Source organism: Macrotis lagotis, chromosome 3 (genome assembly GCF_037893015.1).
Source record: "Macrotis lagotis isolate mMagLag1 chromosome 3, bilby.v1.9.chrom.fasta, whole genome shotgun sequence".
Classification (NCBI taxonomy): domain Eukaryota; kingdom Metazoa; phylum Chordata; class Mammalia; order Peramelemorphia; family Peramelidae; genus Macrotis; species Macrotis lagotis.
This window is the reverse complement of record NC_133660.1, coordinates 25,280,997-25,297,965: the sequence shown is the minus strand read 5'-3', so window position 1 is coordinate 25,297,965 and position 16,969 is coordinate 25,280,997. Positions and strand designations below refer to the sequence as shown.

Here is a 16,969-nt window from a genome sequence, read left to right as displayed (position 1 = left end):
CCAGTACCAGCAACCACTCAATGAGAGAAAGCAATTTTAACCTCGATTTCACATATGGTAAGAATCTGAAATATCCAGAGAAAAGTTCATGGAAATGATTTAAGTACTTGCAAACAAGAAATCTATGGGAGAAAAACCTACAAGTTTTGTTAACTATTAATCCTGCAATGAGGACAAAGGATTAAAGATTCATAAACAGGACAATCAATTAAGCATCTTCAATTTTATTAAGGTTAAATAATTGTAAAAAGGTTAAAGTTATCAGATGTCTTCATAGATTAAAAAAAAAAAACCCACGATCCTTTCAAACCAGGGATCTCAGAACTAGTGGACATGTCTTCCCCTGTCCTGAGCTTTCTTGTTTCTGTAATGCCCTCTCCCCCACCCGGCCCAGTTCACTCCTCTCTCAAGCTCCCTGCCCACAGAACTCCAATCCTGATCTCCCCCCACCCCACGCCTCCAAAGGGTCCTAACACTTAAGGAGAAAAAATGAAATGAAACAAGCACTGAATAAATGTGTGAAAAATTTAGCTGAACTGTTATGAGATATAACAATAGTGTGGAAGATTTGCACAGTTACTACTGTTTTTCTTTCCAAAGCTGATTAGATGAAGACTGCTTGAAGACAAAAGAATAAATGTTGGCCTATAATGACTAAGCTATTTTCTTTCCACACTATTTACATCAACATCTTTACCTAATGACAAATGACAATAATGGGTTATTAAATCCTCAATCACTTTACTTTTACTAATTTGACCCCAACTCTCCTCCCAATTTCAAGTTCTAATAAGTGACATCCTGACCAACTATGAAGGACTTGCTCATTTCAGCAGCACAATAATCAAAGACAATTCTGAAAGATTTGTGATGGAAAATACTATCCATAGCCAGGGAAGGAACTGTGTAGTTTAAATGTAGACCAAAGCCTACATACATCTTCAATATTTTTAAAGTTATCTTAGATATTATGGGGTTTTTTCCCTCTATAATATTTTTCCCCACTTCAATTTGATTCTTCTTTAACATGATTAATATGGAATGATGGTTAATGTGGTTATAGTATATATTATAGTCTCTGTTAAGTCTTTATTAGATCGCTTCCTACTGGGGGTGAGGGAAGGGAAGGAGGGAGGAAGAAAAATGCAGAACTCAAAATCTAGCAAAAAAAAAAAGATTGTTGAGTGAAGTGTCCCCAAAAAAACCCACAGTGGTTTTTAATACTCAACTCAGGAAGCACCCCAAAACTACGCACAGGCTGGAGAAATGAGTAAATAGAGAAAAAAGAGGAACACCATTGAGAAATACATTGAGTATTTTGATCCTTCTTGGGATCATAGGCAATCTGAAGATGAGGAAGTACAAGCTCCTGCATCTAAAGACTCCAAGAAAAACAGAAGTTGGGCTCAGGCTATGACAGAGCTCAAAAAAGATTTTGAAAATCAAATAAGAGAGATAGAAGAAAAATTGGGAAAAAGAAATAAGAAGCAGGAAAAACATGAAAAAGATGTCAGCAGCTTAGTCAAGGAGAGCCAAAAAAATGCTGAAGAAAATAACATGTTAAAAACCAGCATAGGTCAAATGGATAAAACAGTTCAAAAAATTATTGAGAAGAATGCTTTAAAAAAGCAGAATTGACCAGATCAAAAAGAAGATAAGAAAGTTCCCTGAGAAAAACAAATCCTTCAGATGTAGAATGGAACTAAAGGAAGCTGATGACTTTATGAGAACTCAAGACACAATACTTCAACACCAAAGAATGAAAAATTAGAAGAAAATGTGAAACATCTCATTGAAAAAATAACTGATCTGGAAAACAGATTCAGGAAAGATAATTTAAAAATTGCTGGGATACCTGAAAGTCATGATCAGGAAAAGAGCCTTGACCTCATTTTTTAAAAACTCCTACAGGGAAATTGCCCTGATATCCTAGAAGCAGAGGGCAAAATAGAAATTGAGAGAATCCACCAATCTCCTCTGGAAAGAGAACCAAAAAAAAAAAAAAAAAAAAAAAAACAACAAAACCAACCCCCAAGAATATTATAGCCAAGTTCCAGAATTCCCAAGTCAAAGAGAAAATATTACAAGCAGCCAGAAGGACACAATTCAAATATCGTGGAGCTGCAGTCAGGATCACACAGGACTTAACAGCAACTACACTAAGGGCTCGTAGGGCTTGGAATATAATATTCTGGAAGGTAAAAGAGCTTGGAATGCAACCGAGAATCAACTACCCAGCAATACTGAACATCCTCTTCCAGGGGAAAAGAAGGACTTTCAACGAACCAGGGGAATGTCAATGTTCCTGTTGAAACAACCAGAGCTGAACAGAGAGTATGACTTTCAAGTTCAGGACTCAAGTGAAATATAGAGAGTGGATGAGAAGGGTAAAATATGAGGGATATAATGATGATGAACTGCATGTATTCCTGCATAGAAAAATGATACTGATAATACTCATGAACCTTCTCACTTAATAGAGCAGGTAGAAGGCGCTTTTATAAATGAAGCACAGGAGAGAGCTGAATTTGAAGATATAATATATTGTAAAAATGGAGTCAATGGCTAAAAGGGAAATGTACTGGGAGTAAGAGAAAGGGGAGGTGGAATAGGCTAAGATATTTCATATAAAAGATATTCTTTTTACATGAGCTTTTGCAATGATATGGAAGGGAGGAAGGTGAGGGGGAATGAGGAAACCTTCACTCTCATCAGAAATGGCTCAGAGAGGAAATAGCATACACACTCAATGGGGTATAGAGATCTAGAGTAAAAAGGAGAGAAGGAGAAAAGGGGGAAGGAGGGGTATGTGGGTAACAGAGCAGAGGGTAGATCCTAGGAGACAATAGTCAGATATAACACATTTTTTTTTTACTTCTTGCAAGGGGCTGGGATTGGGTGGCCTATCTAGGACTACAGGACCAGGTGGTTGCTGGATCTCTGTGGTGGTATGTAGGCTCAGGGCTTCTTGGCTGCAGGGTCAGTGATCAGTCCTCTGCACCACACAGCTGCCCCACAGCACATTTTAGAAGAGGGACAGAGTGAAAGGAGAGAGAAAATATAATATATGGTAGTAGGAATGAATGAATGGGAGGAATTACAGCAAAAGCAACAGTGGGAAAAATATGGAAGTAATTTTTATGATGGACTTATCATAAAGAATGTCATCCACCCAAGACAGAGCTGAGATGGTATCAGAACAGAGACTGAAACACAGTTTTTTTCTCATTCCTTTACTTTATTTCTCATGAGGGTCTATATTTTTGGAGGGGGAGGGGGTATTATATTTACTCTTAAACAAGAATATTTTAGTAATGTATTAAAAAAACATCACTTGTACAAAAATATTTAAAGCAGTTCTGTCTGTGGTGGCAGAGAATTGGAAATTAAGTAAATGTTCTTCAGTTAGGGAATGGCTTAACAAACTGTGGTATATGTATGTGATGGAGCACTACTGTTCTATTAGAAGCCAGGAGGGATGGGATTTCAGGGAAGCCTGGAGAGATTTGCATAGACTGATGCTGAGTGAGATGAGCAGAACCACAAAAATACTGTACACCCCAACAGCAACATGGGGGTGATGACCAACCTTGATGGACTTGCTCATTGCATTAGTACAACAATCAGGCACAATATCTGATTTTTCTTCCTTAAGGATATGATTCCTCTCATCACATTCAACTTAGATCAATGTATACCATGGAAACAATGTAAAGATTAACAGACTGCCTTCAATGGGGGGGAGGGGAGAAGAGGGAGGCAAGATTAGGGGAAAAATTGTAAAAAAAAATCCAAAATAAAAAAAGATAATGTCAAAAAAAATTATTGTTGAAAACTAAAAAAAAAAATTTCCTTTTGGGAATACACATTATTTATCCTGTGAGGTGTCTAGGCAAGAACTCTGCTATAAATATTTTTCACCAGGATGAATGTTTAAAACTAAAATAGAACAATGAAATGTAATATTTTCTTGATAATTCAAACCTACCACTTGTAGAACTTTAACAAGTGGTAACAATTACTACTTCCCTGACAAACACCTTTTCCCTCAAACAAAAAATTGTAAGTTTCAAATTTGAGATTACAAAGATTTGATATTTCCTTTCTTCTTAATCTAAAATCAAAAACATTTTGTACACTTATTTGAGCACTACTAAAATCCTAATGCTACAATGGTTGCATTCTATTCACTCACACCTCTACCTGTAGACTCCCTTTTTAAACCTCATTCTTTTACACTGGTGGGGGGGGGTTGCAAGGCAATGAGGTAAAGTGACTTGCCAAAGGTCACCCAGCTGGATAATCATTAAGTGTTTGAGGATGGATTTGAACTCAGATCCTCCTGAGTCCAGGGCAGGTGCTCGATCCACTGAGCCACCTAGCAGCCCCTACATTTTGCATTCTGAAAAGTTCTACCTAATATGAAAAAGGTTTTGCTTTAGTTAAATTCTCCAACAGTATTGAATAAATTAAGGAAATATTCTTATCATTTTTTAAACATTCTATAATGAAACAATTAAAATATATATGGAAAAATACCAAAAAGAATCAATTCAATTATTCAGTTCAAAAAATGGAAAGGGGGGGCTTAGACAATCAAGTCTAAAAACAGATAATCCAAATCCAAATCATTTGCTTAGATTTATGCTATATTATGATTATTTAACCTTAATCTTCACATTTCGTAATACAATGGATTAAATAATTAAAGACTCCTAGTGAATACCTAAATTAATGAGATGGAACATCCCAGCTTTACCCATCTAGATGCCAGCTCTCTTCCACTGTAGACTGATAGCATCCCTTCTTCTTTACCAGGCCTCAGGAAGCTCATTACTGTGAAAAGCCCCATCATCTTGCAAAATCCCATCAGATTTGAGGCTCTACCTTATCATCACCTCTGTTGTTCTGACTGGAGTGGGGAGATATGGACTCCAAACTTCCATTTAAGAAGGGATCCCAGGTAAGGCATCTCCTCATTTCTCACCTGATTGCACCATTTTGGAATTTGTCACTTTTCTACCAGGTCCCCATCTTAGCAGAATTCTTTTTTGTGTGGTCTTCTCCCATTATATTTTAGCTCCCTTAAGGTAGGGACTGTTTTTCTTTCTTTCTGCATTTGTAATAACAGCACACAGTAAGCATTTAATAAATGTTTACTCAATGATATAGATACTACTGGAAACTGGGGAGCCCCTTTCCTGCCATCTCCATATTGGGAGATGAACACATCATCTCTCTTAATAAAACAAAGTATCAACCAAAGTTCAGATATTCCTCTTATTTTAAACTTTCTTCATTTCTATCTTTCTTTCTTTTCCCAGGGTTTAAGAAAGAGAAGGCTTTAAAAGAGAACTTTATTTTATTCTATTTTTTTAGGTTTTTGCAAGGCAAATGGGGTTAAATGGCTTGCCCAAGGCCACACAGCTAGGTTAATTATTAAGTGTCTGAGACCGGATTTGAACTCAGGTACTCCTGACTCCAGGGCCAGTGCTTCATCCACTGCACCACCTAGCCACCCCTAAAAGAGAACTTTAAAAGACTTTCTCTTTGGAGTACAAATGATAAATGAAAGTAAAAGCAAATAAACAATAATGGATAGTGCCAAAAACTCTATTATGTCAAACAAAATAGGCCAAATGCATTCATGCTGATTTGTTCATATTTGATTCTGAGACAATATGTTACCTGTAAAGAAGTTTTTCTGAGCAAAGATGAAGTGATAGGTTGCTTTATAAACTTCCAGCTCACACTGCCATGTCTGGGGCATATTCCATATTCGGGGGTAGCTGGCATTGACATGGAACTGTGAAGCAAGTAAGCATTAGAATGTGACAATGTGTTAGCAGCATCAGAAATGAAGAGTCAATCATGTGTAATGGTGAGTAATTAAAATGGATTTTCCTGCTGGACTGAACAGAAGGCACCTCAAGGATTTTAGGCTTCTGTGACTGAAGGTCAATAATTGCCCACTGCTTTATCCAGGGAGCTTATTGAGCCTAGTTATTAATTTCCAATACTGAGTCCCAAAGCACTCAAAAGACCTAGAGAACAAGCTAGGAGATTCACCAAGTACAAAGGGCAGCCAGCTGGAGTGAGAGATGAGGTTCTTGGCTTCCTCTCCAGACCTCCCTTCCCTGCAGGACGCATGAAGAAAAAACAAACCTTCAGGGTAAGAGACACCTAGCACCCCAGGCTCTTTGGGATCCCACTTGACACAAGTCCAGGAGTTACAAAGCTTCCCCTGTGTCTCACAGCACACTAAATGAATTGCCAATGAATGGTTACCCTGCAAGTACGAGGGTCTACTGTCTAATGGCATCATCTGTGCATAAATGCTGCCAGTGATGGTTACAAGATAAACTTAAAATAGGCCCAACTCTAAATAGTTGACTTCCAGACTTGCTATAAAACTGAGCACCTCAAAATTCTTAGTACTTTATGGGAGAGCATTCTGTTGTGAGCAGTAATTTAACTATGTAGTGATTTTTTTACAGAATCTACTTTAGTCTTTTATAAGGGCTTTAGAAAAGCAAACAAAACACCCCATGATATTACTCATTTTTTAAATCATAAAAAAACTAATACTTTACTAAAAAAGATCATTTCATTATCACACCAGAATTCAGTCTTATCATATAAAGTGAAACTTAAATTCTTATAAGCAAAAAGATAATAATCTCAACATTAATGACCTTCAAGTGACTATCAATGTTCTTCCCCACATGAGCCTTCATGCTCATGACTGAACCAATGCACAGGGATTCTTCTACCCAGGGAGATAAAAGCCTGGCCTTGGGCTGTATGGATGATACTAGGCCCCCAGTAATACTCCTTACATCTAGGAAGTAGTAGAAATTATTAAAGCCCTGTCTCCTCATCTAAGCTAACTTTCCCAGGAAGACTATGGGACATCCCTCTAGTAAACCAGTCTTCCATTTTGGGACCAAGCCCAGGCCCAGGCTGGCCAAGCTTTGTTCCACTCCTAGTGGTGATTCTAACTCTCCAAATTTAGAAAATATTTCTCCTTCCAACTCATCTCCCCACCCCTTCACCCCTCAGTTTTTTATCTCCCTTTTAATGTACTATCTTCCTCCATTAAAATGGAAGCACCTTGAGGGTAGGAACTATCTTTGGTTTTGGTTTGTATTTCTATTTTGAATGTTAAGTCCTTAGTACAGAGCCTGGTAAATAATAAGCTCTTAATGAATAGCCACTATCTTCTTGCTTTCACTTGGTCTTGATTAGAGATTCCTTAATCTGGGGTCATGGAATGTTTTTAAAATATTCTTAGGACAGCTAGGCAGTGTGGTGGATAGAGCACCAGCCCTGGAGTCAGGAAGACCTGAGTTCAAATCTGGTCTCAGACACTTCATAATTACCTAGCTGTATGACTTAACCCCAATGTATTGACACATGAAAAAAACAAAAAATCCCCCAAATCCCCAAAAACCAAAAATATAAAATATTCTGATCACTGTGTTTCAATATAAATGACTTCCTTTGAAATCCACTGCATTTTATTTTATGCATGTACATACATCCTACTGTGAAGGGAAGGGAAGGGAAGAGAAGGGGTGGGTTCATGGGCTTCACCAGAATGTCAGAGAGTCCATGACATATGGTTAGAGCCCCAGCTATAAAACCAGTTCTGTGCAAGCACACCATCATACACCAAGGACTTACTGCTAACATTTCTGCTTCTAAAAGGGTCCGGTACTGCATACTGCTGGTAGCATCAACATGTAAGAGTTGTCCTTTAATTGCAGGGGTATAACCTATCAGATGGAAGAAAGGAATTAACAAGAATTCAAGCTGACTCTTGGCAATATTGTTTTAGTTTTTACCATTCTATAAAGTATCACCTGGGGCTCTCTGAAGAAAAACAAAAGTTTGTAACCAGGGCTATTCAGAGTCAGGTTAATAATCTGTTGTCCTCCTTATCAATCATGCCCCCCCCCCAAACCTGAGCATTCCCTAAGACTTTGTTCTTGACCCCCTTCTTTATTCAACTCTGTGCTATCTCTTTTTTGGGGGGACAGTGGGGGCGGGGGGGCAAGGCAATGGGGTTAAGTGACTTGCCCAAGGTCACATAGCTAGGTAATCAGTAAGTGTCTGAACTCAGGTCCTCCTGACTCCTGGGTGCTATCCATTGCACCACCTAACTGCCCTTCCTCTGTGCTATCTCATTTGGTGATCTATCTCATCATCTCCTATGAATTCAACTACTGTCTCTCCACAAATTAATTCTCAGATACATACATAAAGTCCTAATTCTTTCTCCTGGGCTCTTGAGTACCTCAAACTAGTCTTCTTAGAGACATCTTAAACTCAACTTGAACAAAATAGAACTCATCATCTTACATGTAAATTTAGCTGTCCTAATCATTATACCCTTGGTATATGACTTAACCAACGTAAAAGACCCTAGAAGTCAGGACCACTTCAAAGAAAACCCAACTTCAAATATAAACTGACAGTATATTGTTCTATATTCAAAAAACTGGCCTCCAACACAAAAAGGTAAAAACAATGAAATTCATTTTCAGAATAACAAAGTTGAATTTCATTAATATTTTTCTCAATATAAATGTAGTTAGAGGTAAAAACAAAGGCAAAGAAAAGCAAAGAGACAAAAGTCAGCCAAATTTAATAAATTAATATGCAGATTTTGATATGTAACTAATTCAGACTTCAAATATATAAAAACCATGAGATAATATTAGCTAAGACAGGATATTAAAACCAAATTAGGGGCAGCTAGGTGGAGTAGTGGATAAAGCACTGGCCTTGGAGTCAGGAGTACTTGGGTTCAAATCCGGTCTCAGACACTTAATAATTGCCTAGCTGTGTGGCCTTGGGCAAGCCACTTAACCCCATTTGCCTTGCAAAAAAAAAAAAAAATCCTAAAAAAAAACCAAATTAAACCATTCTTTACAACAATAAAAAGGTGCTTGGATGGTCTGAAAGTTGGGCTTCTTCAAAGTATACAACATTCTGATGAATTATAAAAGACATAAAACGAGTTATTAATTAAAATATAAAAATGTTTAGAAATTCTTAAATGCTTGTTCACATATTAGCAAATACTTTTTCATATTTCTTCATATATATGTGTATGTGTGTGTGTGTGTGTGTGTGTGTGTGTATGCACATATAAAATTCTTCAACATCTTTCTTATTAAGAATATTTAAGTTTAAAGCTCTGGGATTAGGTAATCCAAGAAGTCATAGTCTTCAAGTCCACTGACAAAGCTTTTAGTAGGTGCAAGGTCTCAGGCTAGGCATTGGGGAGAGAGATAACAATGGAAACCAGTACTGCCCACCAACCTCCAGGAGTTTACACTTTTTTACATCCTACTGCCTAGGTACAACATCCCATGGAAAACTAAGACAAGTCAAGACACTGCGCTATCACCTCTAATGGTGAGGTTAAAAGTGGTAAGGAAAACACACGGTGCATAGCATGTCGAGAAAATCAAGGCAGAGATAGAAGGTCAGTCTGGGTGGAACCTGGCCTGGGTGATAAGAAGTCAAGGAGCAAAGGACTGAAAAGGTGGGCTGAGAGCCAGCCCATGAAAGACATTCAACACCAGGAGGAGGTGTCTACAATTAAGTTCAAAAGCAATTAAGTGGATCCTTGAGTAGGGAACAAACAAAACCCCAAGTTTGAAGAATATGACTTTGGCAAGTGAAGTCTGGACTCAGGAGTCAAGAGTCTCCTGGACACAGGATCCAAGTCTAGAAGAGGGAAATTCCATGAGGAGGCTGATGCCATCAGTCAGGTGAGAAGTCAGGGTGCAGAAAGGAAAGGAGAGGTCAGGAGAGAAAACCAGACCTGATAATTGATTATATATGGGGGAATAAGAATGAATGAAGACTTATAAGAGCTGTTAGAAGGAGTATATATAGACAGAACACAGGAAGGAGTAGAATATAATAGTATAATATAGTAAAAAGATGGAGTCAATGGGTGATAAAGGAAAGTACTGGAAGGAAGGGGAAGGAGAGGAAGAAGAAGCTAAGAAATTTCACATTAGAGTCAAGAAAAAGCTTTTTTCAATGGAGTGGAAAGGGGGAAGGCAAGGGGGAATGAGTAAGCCTTCATACTCATCAGAAATGGCTCAGAGAGGAAGTAACACATACTTAATAGGGTGAGGAAATCTATCTTACCCTCGAGAAAAATGAGAAAAAAGGGATGGGATAAGGGGGAATGGGGGGAATAGGTGACAGAAGAGAGGGAAGATCAAGGGAGAGCGTACCCAGATTCAACACACTTTTGGACAGGGCCAAGATGAAAGGAGAGAAAGAATAGAATAAATGAGAATGGGGAGGAATAGAGTGGAGGTACAGCTAGTAATAGCAATTGTGGGAAAAATATTGAAGCAACTTCTCTGGTGGACTTATGATAAAGAAAGCAACTCACCCCAGAGACAGAGTCACTGGAATCTGAACAGATTGAAGTACATTTTTTTTTCTCTCTATTCTTGAGGTTTCTCATCTTCTTGGGGGGGGAGGGTTATGTTTACTCTTATAACACATTCAATTTACATCAATGTATAGTATGGAAACAATGTAGAGACTATCAGACAGCCTTCTGGGGAGGGGAATTGTAAAATTCAAAACTTTACAAAAAATGATAGGTAGATACTACTATTGTAAATAACTGGAAAATAAACAAAATGTTAACAAATTAAAAAAAAGAATGAATGAAGGGGGGCAACTAGGTAGCACAGTGGATAGAATACTAGCTCTGGAGTTAGGAGGACCTGAGTTCAGATCTGATAGCAGACATTTCACTCTGATTGCCTTGCAAAACCAAAAAAAACCCCAAATGAATGAAGAAAAGGCTGCCAATTCCAATGACTGCCCTGGGCAATGGCATTCTCACCATCAATAGAAAGTTTAGAGGAGGGTCAGGCTTAAGGAGGGAGATGATGAATTTTATTTTAGACATTCAGAACCAGATTCTTATCCAAGTGAAATTAGGCAGCAGGCAATAAGGTAGGGTTGGCATGCAGGTGATGGATTAGGGCCAGGTATACAGATATGGGGAATCATCTACAAAAATGTTTGTCCTTTGTCTTAAAGACCATGACATCAGGGAGGTGATACCATGACAAGCACATGAAATGAATTGGGGGGGGGGGCAGGTTGTGCTACATCCAGAGCCATCTGGGGTCTAAGGGCCAGATAGGACTCAGGACAATTGGAGATGGCCCTGGGTGTGAGGCAGTTAGGATTAAGTGTCAAATATCTAAGAGCAAATTCAAACTCAGGCCCTCCTGACTTCAGGTCCCACATTCTACTCACTGTGCCATCTAGAGACAATAATTGAATCTAAGAATCAGGAACTTATAGAAAGAAAAAAGGATCCAGGACAGAGTCTTAGGGAACATCCACAAATACAGAGATTATAATTCAGCTAAGAAGACATTCAGATTGAACACAGCAAGGTCACAAAAATCCAAGGAAAGACCAAGTATCTGAAGGAGGTGATCAACAGGGTCAAAATCATTGTTAAAATAACACTGTCAAAACACATAACGACTCTGATACAAATATTAAAACATTTTAAGGGCTAAAATGAAAATTCCTTTAATGAACATTCTACAGCAAAAATTACTTTATTATTTGTACACTATTTTACACTAAAAATAAAATCTTAGCTTACCATTTTCCCCTACTATCATAGGAATGTTGATTTCTAAATATGACCCAGCTCCCACATTTACATGTACAGCATTTGTTTCCTACCAAAAAAAAGAGATGGAGAAATAAAACATAATTTATAATTTATAACAGAGTCTCAAGTTTTTAAAAGTTTTTTTTTTTATCATACAAATAAGTAAATAAAAAGGTGAGTTAAGGTAAAACTCATTCCAAGATGCCAAAAATGCAAGATGGAACAAAGCAAATTTACAATAGGCCTATGAGAAATTCTGAAAAGAAAGTCAGAGGAAGATTAAATCCCAAAGACAGATATGTAAAAGATGTTAAACGGAGGAATAGATGAAAATCCTTATTCCAAATTGTTTCATCTCTTTCAATCAAATGTATGGAGAAGGAGAAACATGCATTTTCCTATTATGAAACAAGTGAAAAATGGGTATTTTGGTCAAATACTGCTGGTAGGTATAATGAAATATGTTACAAAATTATTTCTCATGCAATATGAATATTATTAGATATTATTCCATTATTTACCCTATTTTTTGTGAACAACAAATCAATCGTGGCATCTGCAATGATATTCATCCGCAGTTCAAAAGCAAGGATTTGCCTTGGTTTTCCTGGCTGAGCAATTTCAGAAATTTTCATAACTTGATAATCAGGTGGGAAAAAAAATTTCCATAAACAGTCTCTATAAAATAAAATAAATAATAAATTACTATTCAAATGCACATGGGATAAAATCTCTCAAATTCGTTAATTTCTCAAATTGATTCATAACCATGAAATAACTATTAGACATCCAAGAGAAATATTCATCTTATACCCACTTCCCTTAGCACCAATGACTCTTTCTTCTTAATGTTTACATTTAAACAAAATAAAAAATGTTGAATACAGAGGAAATACTGCATGTACTATAAAATGAGAGAAGTCAGAATAGAAAAGGCACTGTCAAAAATCCAAAAGATAGTAGCCCAGATAGATCCCAATTTGCAAAGACAATCCTTTTTGTTTATTCAGAACACTTTAACATGCTTCCTTGTACTGTATTTCCAAGTTGCACTACAAAAAAAAAATCATATATTCAAAAAAGGTCAGAATGCAATTTTATGGAAAGGAATTGTCAATTTTTTTATTTGTCAGAAGCACACAAGAGGATCTAAGATCTAGCTTTCAATGGCACTGAACCTAAGGTCAGAAAAGAGGAGTTCTGGGACTACAACCATCCAGGATGGCAGCTGGGTCTGAATCAGCATGGGAGCCAAGGGGCACGTGGTCAAGAATGACTCTGCCCAGGTCTTGGAAGGGGTAAATACAAGCAAAGGAAAGAGTTTTTGCCTTGAAATGTTACTAAGAGCACAAAGGATAAAAGGACAATGAAAAGTTGGGGGGGGGGTTCCACAGAAGTGGAGGCAGATTTTTCTGATTGAAAAAAATTAAACAGAATTCAAACATTGGTACTAGTACCTCTGTCGGTCAGCCCAGGGTCCATAATTGAAATCTGTTCCTTTACCACAAACTATATCCAATCCCCAACATGGAGGTAAGTCTTGCAATTTACTATCCTCACTGCTCATTTCTCCCTCGATGGTCTCATTTTCTTCTGGGACCAGGCCTATGGTGCAGAATGAAAAAAAATAAAAGGAATTATTTAGAATAGCCATGAAATTTTTTCCCCACAGCTAAGTACTTAGAAATTGTAAACTTAGTAATGCTTGGGCTAAAACACTATATCTGGAATCATAATGTTGAGGCTAGAGAAATAAAGATGACAGAAGTTAATCACTAAACTTGCCAGCCTTTTTAAGGCTCAAGGCCAACAAAAAGCAGCTTTTTAAAAAAATTGATGCCTGTGCTGTGCTCATCAGCTTCAACTTCTAGGAATACTGATTTCCACCAAATCACAGTCTCAAAAAATATCAAGACACTTGCACTGGGGTGCCAGTCGGGAAGTGGCCTATGTAGAAGAAATTTCTGTATTGCCTTTTTTTAATTTATCAAGAAGACATTTATCAAATCTCAAAGGGTCAGTCAACAGGTGCCTAACTTAAGCTTTGCTGAATCAGTTCTAGATTTTGATATTTTAAAAGAAAAATAGGTTTTTCTTTTAATTTCTACAAAAGACAGTACATGTAAAACTTCAAAATTGCATGTAAAATTCTCCTCTGAGCTTAGCACAGTGTAAACAGCCAGGGCTAGAGGCAGGCAGACCTTGTCTCAAGTTTTGCCTCTAATACATATGGACTCTAGGACTGCCCACATCACTTAAGCCCTAAGACTAGACATGATTCTCTAAATCTCCAATCTAAGTTGCATTATTGTGGCAATATTAACCACACATTGGAGCTTGTCCCCAGGAATTCTCTAGAATAAACTAATGAAATAACAGCATCAGATATCCCTTCCCAAAGGACCCCTTTTCCCCAATCTTCCTTATTTTTCACACATAACAATCTACCTGGTTCATCCATATAGTAGTAAATGTCAACATCATTGGATTGCATCACAACAAAACCTTCTCCCATTAATCTTGGTGGCCTAATAACAAAAGAGAAGGAAAGATGCAAAACATATAAACCTTTGTAAAAGGAAAGCATCAATTTTCTGAATTTTCTGTCAACTTCCAAGTAAGAACAATTAAAAAAAGAAGGTATTTCAAGAGCTAAAAGCTATACTCCTTGAAAAATGACTTATAGGAAAAAGTATTTCTCTATCATTACAATAAAATAATTCTACAATGCTATTAGCAATAAAAGGATACTGAAAATTTTTAATTATAGATGCTAATTACTGTAGAGAATTGAAGAAGTTAACCAACACATCCCATTACTCAACTTCTTCAAATCAGAACTATGTTCTTTGTGGTCACCTGTGGGTTTGGGAAGCCAGAAGCAATTTATGAACCAACATGGATAAAGTGAACTAAATATTGGACTTTCCATAAATGTCCCCCCTACCACTGCTCAGATTTTGGGCTAATAATGACATAAGCAGGAGGGAAAAGATTACATTAATTCCAACTAAAAGAAATAGGCCACTTTAGAACATAGGGCGCTACAAAGTGGGGATGGGGGGGTGCTAAGAAATTGTCACTGAGACATTAACAACCAACCACTCCAACTTACAAGAGATGGGAGGCAAGGGAGGGAAAAAAGGGATGATTATAAAAATGGGACATGATCCTCTAAGAATAGCATCAAGAGAGCTAAATGCTTAGAACAGACTGAATAGGGAACACTAAAAAATAAGAAAAAAATGAGGTTTGTTTGTATTTCAGTTATCTTGGGGGGAAAAAAAGAGGGAGTCACTGTCTGAGATGGAGGGAACAATGGTAACTGTTCTAGGGAAAGGTCTCAGAACCAGAGATATAAAACTGTAAGAGGTCTCGGAGGTCATCTAAAACTGCCTCTTTGGTTTATAGATGAGACAACTGAGATCCCTCACTTGTCTAAGGTCACAAAGACAGTGACAGAAATGGGCAGGGCTGCTCAAATTTTATTCTGTTTTTGACTTCTCATAGGAGGGAAATCAATGTTGATCTGTAAAGGATAAGATGTCTAACCAAGCTAAATAAAAAGATAATAAGCAAGTATACCTAAGTAGCCTTGATAAATTCAAGTAACCGGGTCTAGAAGGAACCACATTCCTAGGGAATGGAAAAAATGAGCCCCTGCTAATATATGAAAAAATACTATAGAACAAAGGAGGAGCTACAGTACTAAAAAAAAAAAATACCTCAATTTTAAAAAAAATGAAGAAAACATGATCACAAAGAACCAGCAGGCTTCTAAGAGAATAGGTCATATTAAGACTAAGCTAATTTTGGTGTTTTTTTTTAATAAAAATTTCTAAATTAGTAGAATGTTTCTAAGTGTACTTATGTGTTTTGTTGTTGTGTTGTTCAGTTATTTCACTTCTGGCTGACTCTTCATGATGCTATTTGGAGTTTTCTTGGCAAAGATACTGGAGTGGTTTATTATTTCCTTCTCCAGCTCATTTCATAGACAAGTAAACTGAGGCAAAGAAGATGAAGTGTTTTATCCAAGGTCCCATAGCGAGTAAGTATCTGGGGTCAGATCTGAACTCAGGGAAATGAGTTTTCCTAATTTCAGGCCTGGTGTTCTATCCACAGTGGAAACTCATTTCCAGTTTTTTCACATAAATAGCTTGAGACACTTTATTAAATAATTTGATAAAGTATCTCAAGCTGGAGATGACTTGTCATGAGATTGGACAGAAAATGCTAAAAGGAAACCTACAGCTATCATGTAAAATGCTGATAAATCAAATGCAATGTTCCTTATTTTTTAAAAAGTTGAAGAACTGTGAACACCATTGGTTGGAACTGTAACCAGGAATGACTATGACTCCATGTCAACTTGAAGAAGAGATCTATGCTTGGATGTGTGCTGATGAAGAATCAATCAATCAATCAAGACCCATTTTTATCAAAAACTTAAGATAGTGCATTTATCAAATTTGAAAGATGAGACAAGATTAGTATGAAAAGCTAACATTCTGAATGATAGCATGAGGGTCCAGCAAGTCTGATAAGCTGCAACACTGGAACAAACTGAACAAAGTGCAATTCAATAATGATAAAAGTAAATAAACTCTTTCTGCTTGAGTCTAAAAACTGACTTTATAAAAACAAGACAGCAGAGACCTAGTTAGTTAGAAACTTCTCTGAAAAGGATCTGGTATAACAATAAGACCATAACCTCAATGAGACAACAATATGCTGTGTTCTAATGAGCAGCTGAGAGGGCTGGTGCAATCTGGGGGCACAGGCTTTGGAGATAAGGAAGTGATCATTTCCTGTACTCTAACCTGGTCAGACATCAACTGCAAGTCTGTATTCCATTCTAAGTACCCAATTATAGGAAAGTAATCCCTAAAGTGGAAGCTTCAAGCAGACGAAACAGAATAGTGAGAGGTCTAAACTCCAAGGCAAATGCTGAAGCAGCATGGGATCCTCAGCCTGGAGAAGAAAAAACTTAAGTAGACATAATAGCTATGCTGAATAGTTGGAGGGTAATGAACTGGAAGGTGGTCTAGGAGAGCCTATTTGGCTTGAAGCATAGTAAGAGGATGCTGAAAAGAATCAGTTTTAAATCTGATGTCAGGAAATAGACATTGAATGAGCTGGCTCCAGGGCAGCACTGATAGTCCCACAACACACCATTTGTCCAGTGGATTAATGTCAGGAATCATTTGGGTTATAATTGGATTTGACCATTCTAAACTTGAAGATTCTGCAAAGATCATGACAAATGAGAATATGAACAGTCTT

General features: G+C 37.3%; 1 protein-coding gene across 9 annotated transcripts in view; it reads right to left on the bottom strand.

Annotated features, from left to right (window-relative positions):
* Positions 1-16,969, bottom strand: part of BLTP1 (bridge-like lipid transfer protein family member 1) — a 220,707-nt gene that overhangs the window by 162,150 nt on the left and 41,588 nt on the right. For 8 of the 9 annotated variants that reach the window (XM_074228344.1, XM_074228349.1, XM_074228350.1 and 5 more), the window contains exons 10-15: positions 14,135-14,214; positions 13,144-13,291; positions 12,208-12,364; positions 11,675-11,753; positions 7,687-7,778; positions 5,689-5,806 (exon numbers count right to left, since the gene is read on the bottom strand). In XM_074228344.1, coding sequence (XP_074084445.1) covers positions 5,689-5,806; positions 7,687-7,778; positions 11,675-11,753; positions 12,208-12,364; positions 13,144-13,291; positions 14,135-14,214 — 674 coding nt within the window. The remainder of the gene's footprint in view (positions 1-5,688; positions 5,807-7,686; positions 7,779-11,674; positions 11,754-12,207; positions 12,365-13,143; positions 13,292-14,134; positions 14,215-16,969) is intronic. The other variant, XM_074228352.1, reaches the window with a different exon arrangement.